The sequence below is a fragment of the Nerophis lumbriciformis genome, linkage group LG12, assembly GCF_033978685.3.
Source record: "Nerophis lumbriciformis linkage group LG12, RoL_Nlum_v2.1, whole genome shotgun sequence".
Lineage (NCBI taxonomy): Eukaryota > Metazoa > Chordata > Actinopteri > Syngnathiformes > Syngnathidae > Nerophis > Nerophis lumbriciformis.
Genome location: NC_084559.2, coordinates 17,132,971 through 17,145,645, shown reverse-complemented (window position 1 = coordinate 17,145,645; position 12,675 = coordinate 17,132,971). Strand labels below are relative to the sequence as shown.

Below are 12,675 nucleotides of genomic sequence, written 5' to 3'. Positions count from 1 at the left end.
GTAGTTGGGAAAGGGCATGTTCACCACTGTGTTACATGGCCTTTCCTTTTAACAACACTCAGTAAACGTTTGGGAACTGAGACACATTTTTTAAGCTTCTCAGGTGGAATTCTTTCCCATTCTTGCTTGATGTACAGCTTAAGTTGTTCAACAGTCCGGGGTCTCCGTTGTGGTATTTTAGGCTTCATAATGCGCCACACATTTTCAATGGGAGACAGGTCTGGACTACAGGCAGGCCAGTCTAGTACCCGCACTCTTTTACTATGAAGCCACGTTGATGTAACACGTGGCTTGGCATTGTCTTGCTGAAATAAGCAGGGGCGTCCATTGTACGTTGCTTGGATGGCAACATATGTTGCTCCAAAACCTGTATGTACCGTTCAGTATTAATGGCGCCTTCACAGATGTGTAAGTTACCCATGTCTTGGGCACTAATACACCCCCATACCATCACAGATGCTGGCTTTTCAACTTTGCGCCTATAACAATCCGGATGGTTCTTTTCCTCTTTGGTCCGGAGGACACGACGTCCACAGTTTCCAAAACCAATTTGAAATGTGGACTCGTCAGACCACAGAACACTTTTCCACTTTGTATCAGTCCATCTTAGATGAGCTCAGGCCCAGCGAAGCCGACGGCGTTTCTGGGTGTTGTTGATAAATGGATTTCGCCTTGCATAGGAGAGTTTTAACTTGCACTTACAGATGTAGCGACCAACTGTAGTTACTGACAGTGGGTTTCTGAAGTGTTCCTGAGCCCATGTGGTGATATCCTTTACACACTGATGTCGCTTGTTGATGCAGTACAGCCTGAGGGATCGAAGGTCACGGGCTTAGCTGCTTACGTGCAGTGATTTCTCCAGATTCTCTGAACCCTTTGATGATATTACAGACCGTAGATGGTGAAATCCCTAAATTCCTTGCAATAGCTGGTTGAGAAATGTTGTTCTTAAACTGTTGGACAATTTGCTCACGCATTTGTTGACAAAGTGGTGACCCTCGCCCCATCCTTGTTTGTGAATGACTGAGCATTTCATAGAAGCTGCTTTTATACCCAATCATGGCACCCACCTGTTCCCAATTAGCCCATACTTGCCAACCCTCCCGATTTTTCCGAGAGACTCCCGAATTTCAGTGCCTCTCCCGAAAATCTCCCGGGACAACCATTCTCCCGAATTTCTCCCGATTTCCAGCCGGACCTGAGTGAGGACAGCCTGTCGTCACGTCCGCTTTTCCTCCATATAAACAGCGTGCCGGCCCAGTCACGTTATAACATCTACGGCTTTTGGAGAGTGCACAACTGCACACACAACAAGAAGGAGACTATTATATATGTCTCCGTTATCCATAAGTTTATCTATAACCCATAAAGTAGGCAGGCACGGAGCTATTTCTCAGCGTGTGTTTATTCCAGCCGGCACGTTGATACACTGACACACAACATCCGGATTCCCGTCATGCATTGCTTCAAAACTACGGCAAGTAGTAATGTCCAAAAAAAGATAGTGACAGAGAATAGAACGAGGATGGACAATTCAACGCTAAACTCACTCCTCTCCTGCAAATTAAATTTCACAGATGCTGCCCATACCTATGCTCCTTCAAAGGCTGTGCTACTGGCTGCAAAGAATTGCACTTTCAAATACAATAATGAGTAGAGGAGTGTTATGTGTGTATATGTGTAAATAAATGAACACTGAAATTATTATTATTTTTTTTTTAATTTATTTATTTATTTATTTATTTTTTGTCCCGTCCAGTTTCTCAGGCAAATCATATAGTTGATGTAGATGTCGGCTGTTCAGATTTACTTTACAAAAGAGAAGTGTAGGATACTTCTCTTGTTGCCTTATTTGTATTTGACTTTAGTAAATGCCATCCATCCATCCATTTACTACCGCTTATTCCCTTTGGGGTCGCGGGGGGCGCTGGAGCCTATCTCAGCTACAATCGGGCGGGAGGCGGGGTACACCCTGGATAAGTCGCCACCTCATCGCAGGGCCAACACAGATAGACAGACAACATTCACACTCACATTCACACACTAGGGCCAATTTAGTGTTGCCAATCAACTTATCCCCAGGTGCATGTCTTTGGAGGTGGGAGGAAGCCGGAGTACCCGGAGGGAACCCACGCAGTCACGGGGAGAACATGCAAACTCCACACAGAAAGATCCCGAGCCCGGGATTGAACCCAAGACTACTCAGGACCTTCGTATTGTGAGGCAGATGCACTAACACCTCCTCCACCGTGCTGCCCCGACTTTATTAAATGTATTTATATTATCATTTGGTGCAGGAGGGGATAGAAAGAGAAAAAAAAGAAGACAGAGGGGGAAATTGTATATATATGTATAATATATATATATATATTGTATATATATATAAAAAAAACGCCCCCCGGCCCACCCCGGGGGGCGGGTTAAGGGGGAGGAGTATTTATTTTATTTATATATATATATATATATATATATATATATATATATATATATATATATATATATATATATATATAAAATAAATACTTGAATTTCAGTGAATTCTAGCTATGAATATACTCCTCCCCCCTTAACCCCGCCCCTCGGCCCGAATTTTGAGGTCTCAAGGTTGGCAAGTTCGAATTAGCCTGTTCAAACAAGCGTTTGATGAGCATTCCTCAACTTTCTCAGTCTTTTTTGCCACGTGTGCCAGCTTTTTGGAAACATGTTGCAGGCATCAAATTCCAGATGAGCTAATATTTGCAAAAAAATAACAAAAGTTTTCCAGTTGGAAAGTTAAAGGGGGACATTATCACCAGACCTATGTAAGCGTCAATATATACCTTGATGTTGCAGAAAAAAGACCATATATTTTTTTAACCGATTTTCGAACTCTAAATGGGTGAATTTTGGCGAATTAAACGCCTTTCTATTATTCGCTCTCGGAGCTTGTGACGTCACATCGGGAAGCAACCTGCCATTTTCTCAAACACATTACAAACACCGAGTCAAATCAGCTCTGTTATTTTCCGTTTTTTCGACTGTTTTCCGTTCCTTGGAGACATCATGCCTCGTCGGTGTGTTGTCGGAGGGTGTAACAACACGAACAGGGACGGATTCAAGTTGCACCAGTGGCCCAAAGTGGCAAGAAATTGGATGTTTGTTCCGCACACTTTACCGACGAAAGCTATGCTACGACAGAGATGGCAAGAATGTGTGGATATCCTGCGACACTCAAAGCAGATGCATTTCCAACTGGACTGGACAGATCAGCTTTCAGGAAAAGAGAGCGGATGAGGGTATGTCTACAGAATATATTAATTGATGAAAATTGGGCTGTCTGCACTCTCAAAGTGCATGTTGTTGCCAAATGTATTTCATATGCTGTAAACCTAGTTCATAGTTGTTAGTTTCCTTTAATGCCAAACAAACACATACCAATCGTTGGTTAGAAGGCGATCGCCGAATTCGTCGTCGCTGGCTGTCGTGTCGTTTCGTCGGTTTCGCTTGCATACGGTTCAAACCGATATGGCTCAATAGCTTCAGTTTCTTCTTCAATTTCGTTTTCGCTACCTGCCTCCACACTACAACCATCCGTTTCAATACATGCGTAATCTGTTGAATCGCTTAAGCCGCTGAAATCCGAGTCTGAATCCGAGCTAATGTCGCTAACCCTTGCTGTCCTAACCGCCATGTTTGTTTGTATTGGCATCACTATGTGACGTCACAGGCAAATGGACGGGTGTATATAACGATGGTTAAAATCAGGCACTTTGAAGCTTTTTTTAGGGATATTGCGTGATGAGTAAAATTTTGAAAAAAACTTCGAAAAATAAAATAAGCCACTGGGAACTGATTTTTAATGGTTTTAACCCTTCTGAAATTGTGATAATGTTCCCCTTTAAATATCTTGTCTTTACAGTCTATTCAATTGAATATAAGTTGAAAAGGATTTGCAAATCATTGTATTCTGTTTTTATTTACTATTTACACAACGTGCCATCATCATGGGTTTTGTAGATAAATGTACGTGAAGCACTGGAAGTTGAACTTTCTTCTTCTTGTATTTTCTGTGTCAGGACATCAACGAGATGGTGCACACGGAACGGCCGGACTGGCAGAGCGTCATGACATACGTCACAGCTATCTACAAATACTTTGAGACCTGACTTCCTGCACGCTGCCACAGCATCGCCGCCTTGACATCACAACTATACCTCACTGGAGTACCCCACACACACACACACGCACGCACACACACTCATGTGAAGATCCTTGAGTGCAGACGCTACGCAGTGCCGCCATGAGTCCTCGCCGTGTAAGAAGCGACGGGTGATGGTGAAGTCACCGCGCCTCAGTGCCTTCAACGTTTTCCTCCGCTCGCTTCAAAACAAGAAGCTTTTTTTTTTTTTTTTTTTTTTTGATGCGGAAGGAAACATCTGCTGCTGCTCAATAACATATCAGTCACGCTTACGATGCAGCCCGGCGTCTTTTTTAGTTGTTTTCCTCGAGCCTTCTCGAGATGCCTTCACTGTAGTGTGATGATTGATGCCTCAGTGATCAGATCACGTCAAAACGCAGAAGAACGTGCTCCGCAACACTAAGAGACATTTTAAGCTGGCTTTTAATAGAGCACGACGATCATTCACCGCGTTCGTCCGATTGCAAACGTAGCACTGTTTGCTTTCGGGGTTCTTCGTTTTGTCACGTAGAGCGCGGGTTCACCCAAGGACCGAGTTCAAGAGGGCTTTAGAAATGACACTACATACATAAGCTGAAAGGATGTCATGGGAATAAACAGGAGCTTGTTTATTTATTGGCGAAACACTAGGATAAAAACTGTCATAGTTTGCATGCATGTCAAAGATTTACTTACATATTTTGTGTGATTAGAACAGTGGTGTCCAAAGTACGGCTCAGGGGCTTTATACTCATTTTTTTTTATTGCATAGTGTAGAAATGAAACTTGAGATATGGTATTAGAAAATCTTTGCTTTGTCACCTGTAACACAAAGTTAAGATGCTTTGTTTCCGGCTAGTTTAGCATCCGTTGACCAACTTTGGATTGCTTTTAGCATATTTCATGTAGAGGCTCAATGCCTTTAATAATGACAAATGACCACAAAATAGCACAAAGACCGTATTTTTTAAATAGAGATCTGTTGCCAGTCATAAATAACTCACATTTCTTTATGTGATGGCCAGCTGCACCCTCCTAATGATGCGCATAACACAGTGACCACAACATTAGGTACACCTGCACATTTAATGAGATCCCATTAGTGGAGGATGAGCTGTGTTATACTCACCGAGTGGGGTCTCCTCAGGCAAATTGGTCCTCGGTGACATGCCAAACTATGGGCGGGGTTCAAAAGCCCTGACAAAGACGACAAGATAATGAACCTGGCAGAGAAACGAGATACTGTAGTTTTTGTCCCAAGCGTGCAAGTGCTCTCTTCAGTCTTGCCAGGCGACTTATGGGTGCATGGAAGTTTGCCCAACTTGCAGTCCTCGTGCGTTTTCGGATTTGGAGTTGATTGAATTGGCAACACTAAATGGTCCCTAGTGTGTGAATGTGAGTGTGAATGTTGTCTGTCTATCTGTGTTGGCCCTGTGATGACACCGCCTTCCGCCCGAATGCAGCTGAGATAGGCTCCAGCACCCCCGCGACCCCAAAAGGGACAAGCGGTAGAAAATGGATGGATGGATGGATGGATGGACAAAATGTATCAAAATGCCTTGCATCCTTTCGTTCTTTGGTAACACTTTAGTATGGGGAACATATTTACTGTTAATTACTTGCTTATTAAAGTAACAAAGACTTCATTTAGAGTTATTTGGACACTAGGGGAACATATAAGGGTTAGGGTTACTAATAAGCAATAATTCTGAGGTTATTGAGGGAAGACTCTTACTTAATGGCTTACTGGTTGTATAATAAGGCCATGCAGAATTAAGTACTTAATAATGACGAATTAAGAGCCAATATGTTACTAATTTGCATGTTGATAAGCAACTAATTACCGTATTTTTCGGAGTATAAGTCGCTCTGGAGTATAAGTCGCACGGGCCGAAAATGCATAATAAAGAAGGAAAAAAAAACATATATAAGTCGCACTGGAGTATAAGTCGCATTTTTTGGGGAAATTTATTTGATAAAAGCCAACACCAAGAATAGACATATGAAAGACAATTTAAAAGAAATAAAGAATAGTGAACAACAGGCTGAATAAGTGTACGTTATATGAGGCATAAATAACCAACTGAGAACGTGCCTGGTATGTTAACGTAACATATTATGGTAAGAGTCATTCAAATAACTATAACATATAGAACATGCTATACGTTTACCAAACAATCTGTCACTCCTAATCGCTAAATCCCATGAAATCTTATACGTCTAGTCTCTTACGTGAATGAGCTAAATAATATTATTTGATATTTTACGCTAATGTGTTAATAATTTCACACATAAGTCGCTCCTGAGTATAAGTCGCACCCCCGGCCAAACTAGGAAAAAAACTGCGATTTACAGTCCGAAAAATATGGTAATGGTGAATATGTTCCCCATACTAAAGTGTTACTGACTTAATTTAGAGTTTTTTGGACATTAGGGGAACATATAAGGGTTAGGGTTACTAATAAGCAATAATTCTGAGGTTATTGAGGGAAGACTCTTCGTTAACTATGAACTATGAAAAAAACTGCGACTTATAGTCCGAAAAATACGGTAATTAAGAGCCAATATGTTACTAATTTGCATGTTAATAAGACACTAATTAATGGTAAATATGTGTTCCCCATACTTAAGTGTTACTGACTTAATTTAGAGTTATTTGGACGCTAGGGGAACATACTGTATAAGGGTTAGGATGAGGGTTAGGGTTACTAATAAGCAATAATTCTGAGGTTATTGAGGGAAGACTCTTAGTTAATGGCTTACTGGTTTATAATAAGGCCATACAGAATAAGGCATTAATAAGTACTTAATAATGACCAGTTAAGAGCCAATATGTTACTAATTTGCATGTTGATAAGCAACTAATTACCGTATTTTTCGGAGTATAAGTCGCTCTGGAGTATAAGTCGCACCGGCCGAAAATGCATAATAAAGAAGGAAAAAAAAAACATATATAAGTCGCACTGGAGTATAAGTCACCTTTTTTCGGGAAATGTATTTGATAAAAGCCAACACCAAGAATAGACATTTGAAAGGCAATTTAAAATAAATAAAGAATAGTGAACAACAGGCTGAATAAGTGTACATTATATGAGGCATAAATAACCAACTGGTATGTTAACGTAACATATTATGGTAAGAGTCATTCAAATAACTATAACATATAGAACATGCTATACGTTTACCAAACAATCTGTCACTCCTAATCGCTAAATCCCATGAAATCTTATACGTCTAGTCTCTTACGTGAATGAGATCAATAATATTATTTGATATTTTACGGTAATGTGTTAATAATTTCACACATAAGTTGCTCCTGAGTATAAGTCGCACCCCCGGCCAAACTATGAAAAAAACTGCGACTTATAGTCCGAAAAATACGGTAATTAAGAGCCAATATGTTACTAATTTGCATGTTAATAAGACACTAATTAATGGTAAATATGTGTTCCCCATACTTAAGTGTTACCGACTTAATTTAGAGTTATTTGGACACTAGGGGAACCTATAAGGGTTAGGGTTACTAATAAGCAACAATTCTGAGGTTATTGAGGGAAGACTCTTAGTTAATGGTTTACTGGTTGTATAATAAGGCCATGCAGAATAAAGCATTAATAAGTACTTAATAATGACTAATTAAGAGCCAATATGTTACTAATTTGCATGTTAATAAGGAACTAATTAATGGTGAATATGTGTTCCCCATACTAAAGTGTTACCCGTTTTTTCTGTATGGAACCCTGGCCGCAAAAAGTTTGGACATCCCCGATGGAGAAAGTTTCACGTGTCAAGTTGTCCTAGCATGTATTTGCTACATAAACACGAAGGTAACAGCTGGCATAGATGTAGAAATACTGCTATTGCAGAAATAAATACAGTACAGGATGTCATTCATACGTACAAACAGCTTGTAACTTATCAGACCACCACATATGCTAAAAATAAGAAAACTTTCCCAATAAAACGAGGAGAATTTAGGTAAAAGAAAACTGCTGAAGAGAACGCTCCAGGTTTTTTTTTTGTAGTATTGCTCAAAGTAAAAATGTTATACTTGCCTTTGCTGAAAAATAAGCTTAAGATTTTTGGGGGAAACCTACAGAGCTCCTAAAGGGACATGAGGGAACACACTTTCTTTTTTTTTTCTTTTTTTTTTAGACATGAGAAACACGAGAAGCTTTTTATAAAGTTAGAAAAAAAACAATTTTTTTAAATTATTTTATTTAATTTTAATTTTGAATTTTTTTGAATTTTTTTTATAACTTTATGAAAAGCTTCTCGTGCGCATGAGATACATGTCTAAAAAAATTTTTTTTTTTAATTGAAATTTTTTTTTTTATATAACTTTATAAAAAGTTTCTCCTTCGCACGAGATACATGTCTAAAAAACACAAATTATTTAAAATTTTTTTTTTTTATAACTTTATAAAAAGTTTCTTGTGCGCACGAGATACCTGTCTAAAAAAAACAAATTATAAAATTTTTTTTTTTTTTTTTTTATAACTTTATAAAAAGTTTCTCGTGCGCATGAGGTACATGTCTAAAAAAATAAATTAAAAAATTAAAAAAATTTAATTATAAATTTTTTTTTCCCCCCATGTCCCTTTAGGGGCTCCGTAGAAACCTTTTAAATCAGCGGCGTCCAAATGTTTCATACTGGGTTGCATATTGAAAACTGAAAAAAATGCGGGGGGCCTTTTTGATATTTTTATAAGATGCACTGAAACAAATCCAGTGTTTCTCATACTTTCACTTATTTGTGGCTGCCAGGCACAAATACATCTGATTTGTGGTTGCTTGAATAGAACAGAATAGAGTTTTATTGTCATTATTACAGTGAACAGGCTCAAAGAACAACGAAATTGGAGCAGATCCCCTAAGGTGCATACACAATAATTTAGTAATATAAATAGTATAAAAAAAAGATAAAAAAGCACTCATGTAGGCCTCTTTATTTATTTTTGTTATTGTATTTTTTACTTAGTGATTTTGTCATGATTGGCGAGTATAGTCTGAATCCCCTGGATGCTCAAATATACTTGATAAGGTAAACAAATTGCTTTTTTTTTTTTTTTTTTCCTAAGCTATGATTTTAAAAAGATTACAAGCCATTTTTGACCGAGTTCTTGTTTTTGGGGACAGAATAAAATACAAAAGTAGTTTGTAGACGGCAATTAGCGAAGGTGACAAGTTAGGGAAAAAATAGTCAGTTAAAGGCAATTTAATTGTAATTTTGAGTTTAGTTGTAAGTTTTCATTGAAAACTTACAATTAAAACTTAAAAAAAAATTAAAACTTTTCAAGGTTGCAATTTTATTTAAATTTTTCGTGAATAATTAGATCCTTTTGTTGTTCATTTTTTTACATGGCAAAATCATTTTCCTTATCACATTTTAATTGTTTTCTTTTCTGATCGTGCCCCAAAATACTTGGTGATTTTGTGACGCAGGCTGTTTTTTTTTTATGGTATTTAAAAAAACAAACCTTGGGCCGCACTTTGGACACCTCTGTTTTATATAAATGATCTCTAAGGGATGTTCATGTTACAAAACCCATTTAGTGTTGTCAGCGTGCGACTGTGACTCGCCATGACTTTAGGGATACGGACTATGGAAGTTTAGCTCACCAGACCTTGTTCACTGTATTTATTTGGGTCTTCCCAATCACTGTATTTTCGGGGTGAATCTGTTACATGAGTATGTTACTTACACACATCCGCTTTTTCATGCCTTAACAATTTTTTTTTTCTGAGAGTGAATATTGCAGTTTTTCAACCCCGCAGTGTAGAAAACGATGACGGCGCCTCTTCAAAAAAGACTAAATAAGTTTTTTTTTTCCTCTGGTGTGCGTTACTGTGTGCTGATTTGGGTCAGAGGAGGCTGCCAGCTGGTTTCTATGGCAACATCACTGTTTTTGTCTTAAAAACGAAGCACATTTGCCAAACCACGTCACTACAATCTGTACAGCTCTGTTACACACTCTGTGTGTGTGCGAGTGAGTGTGTGTGTGTGTGCGTCTGTGTGTGTGTGTGTGTGATGCCATGCTGCCAACACTTCTTTTTGTGTAGCGCCTGTTTCCAGCGCTGTATTTTATGGCTGACACCTGCATTGTCTGGGATGGACCGCAGCAATTAAGATGTGTGCTGCTTATTTGCAGGCCTTGAATGTGTCAAATGGACTCAAGAAGCGGTGAAGCAAATGTGAACAATCCTTTTTGTGTCTTTACTGGATCTGTTGAAATATTATTTGCTTTCCTTGGTTTACTTGAAAATGCTCTGAGAATTCCACTGAACCTAAAGTTGTTTTTTTTAACTCCATGTTGCCTATAAAGTCAGTATTTTTTCAGGTCACATTTACAGTATGCTTTTTTTTTTTTTTTTTGAGAAACTGATCACACTTTTATGTTGTGCCTATGCTTTAGTTCACGTGTGAAGTGTGTGTGATGCAGAATAAAGTGCACAATAATGAAATGAAAACAATGTTCACTGTTGCTTCATTTTCTCATCCTAAAACAGTAATTATTGTCTCTACTTCAAATATCAAATCAGTAATGTTAAGTATTCGTAATACTGCAATGCACAGTGAATCATTTACATCTCCAGGATACAAAAATGTACAAATGCACAATTAAATTACCGGATAAATATTTTGTTTTAAAGGAAAACTGCAATTTATTTGGAATTTCTCCTATCATGCACAGTCTTTATGTGAGGCAAAAACAGATATTTCTTTTTTTGGTGCATTCTAAATATCAAAAACTGCTAAAAAAAAAAAAGGAGGTGGCTAACAATCTAAGGCAGGCCTGGGCAATTTAGAGAATTAAATATATATATATAGTTTCCAATAATCTCCTGATGATTGAGGGTACCCCCCCTCATGAAACAGGCCTGTAGAGATGAAATAGTCTTGTGATTTTTTCCCCCACACATACATATATATATATATATATATATATATATATATATATATATATATATATATATATATATATATATATATATGTATGTATGTATGTATGTATGTATGTATGTATGTATGCAGGCCCGGCCCTAACCAATCTGGCGCCCTAGGCAAGATTTTAGGTGGCGCCCCCCCACATCGGCAGTGAAGTGTATATACTCACAAGAAACCGAATAGCTTTGTCTTTGACCTTTTTTTTACTTAAAGAAAGCAAATTAACAATCAGAATAGTTAACAAGATAAAAAAAAATATGAATAAATAAATGAATGCAAAAAATAAAAAATGAATATATGAAATACAATATTTTTTACATACCGGTACATATTGCTTAATTAACATTAATGATGTGCACTTTAACAACTAGGCTTACAACTATACCTAATATATAAAGGGGTGGAAAAGTGACTATTACCTGCAGGGCAAACATTAGCTAACCAGAAGGCAATAACAATGTAAACAAAAAACACCTGCTTAAAAGATCTAATACAAATGTCCCTGAGGAATGTAAGGTGGGAGTACTGTAATTACCTAACGTTACATTATTATTTTCCATAACAATTTAGCCCCCTCCACAATATTAACCCGACGTTAAAACAGAACTAGCTATTTATTGATTAGCAATTGCCGAATCATGTAACATTAGCTTAATGCTAAAAAGTCAGGTTACTATCACATTCTGTAACAGACAAATAATTTAATGTAGGCTAACGTTACCTACCTGCTACCTCTGTCTTTTTCTCGTTTCTCCTCCTCTTCTTTTCTCTTTTTTCTTCCCTGGGCACCTGACAGTTTTGGCCGTTTTGACATCTTGTGTTGATTTTTTGATGTGGTGACGTCCAAAAAGAGTCATGATACAGGAAGGGAGGGGGCACCGTGCGGGGGGGGGGCGGCGTAATGTTGTAACAAATAATATTTATATTATATAGGCTTTACTTTGCATTTTAATTAACGTGGGATTATTTTTTGTATTTAGAAATAATAGTACCAACTTTTTTTTTTTTTCTCCAACATTTGTGGCACTGGCGTGGCGCCCCCTGATGGACGGCGCCCTTAGCATTTGCCTATACGGCCTATGCCACGGGCCGGCCCTGTATGTATGTATGTATGTACGTATGTATATATGTATGTATATATATATATATATATGTATATATATATATATATATATATATATATATGTATATGTATGTATATATATATATATATATATATATATATATATATATATGTATATGTATATGTATATATATATATATATATATATATATGTATATGTATATATATATGTGCTACTCAGTGGCCTAGTTGTTAGAGTGTCCGCCCTGAGATCGGTAGGTTGTGAGTTCAAACCCCGGCCGAGTCATACCAAAGACTATAAAAATGGGACCCATTGCCTCCCTGCTTGGCACTCAGTATCAAGGGTTGGAATTGGGGGTTAAATCACCAAAATGATTCCCGGGCGCGGCCACTGCTGCTGCCCACTGCTCCCCTCACCTCCCAGGGGGTGATCAAGGGTGATGGGTCAAATGCAAAGAATAATTTCGCCACACCTAGTGTGTGTGT

General features: G+C 38.0%; 1 protein-coding gene across 1 annotated transcript in view; it reads left to right on the top strand.

Moving 5' to 3' along the window:
* LOC133623047 (cytospin-A) overlaps positions 1-4,913 on the top strand; it is a 68,870-nt gene extending 63,957 nt beyond the window's left edge. Inside the window, exon 16 of the mRNA XM_061985967.1 lies at positions 4,056-4,913. Within this exon, the coding sequence (XP_061841951.1) occupies positions 4,056-4,145 (90 nt within the window). The 3' untranslated portion in view covers positions 4,146-4,913. The remainder of the gene's footprint in view (positions 1-4,055) is intronic.
* Positions 4,914-12,675: the final 7,762 nt, after the last annotated feature.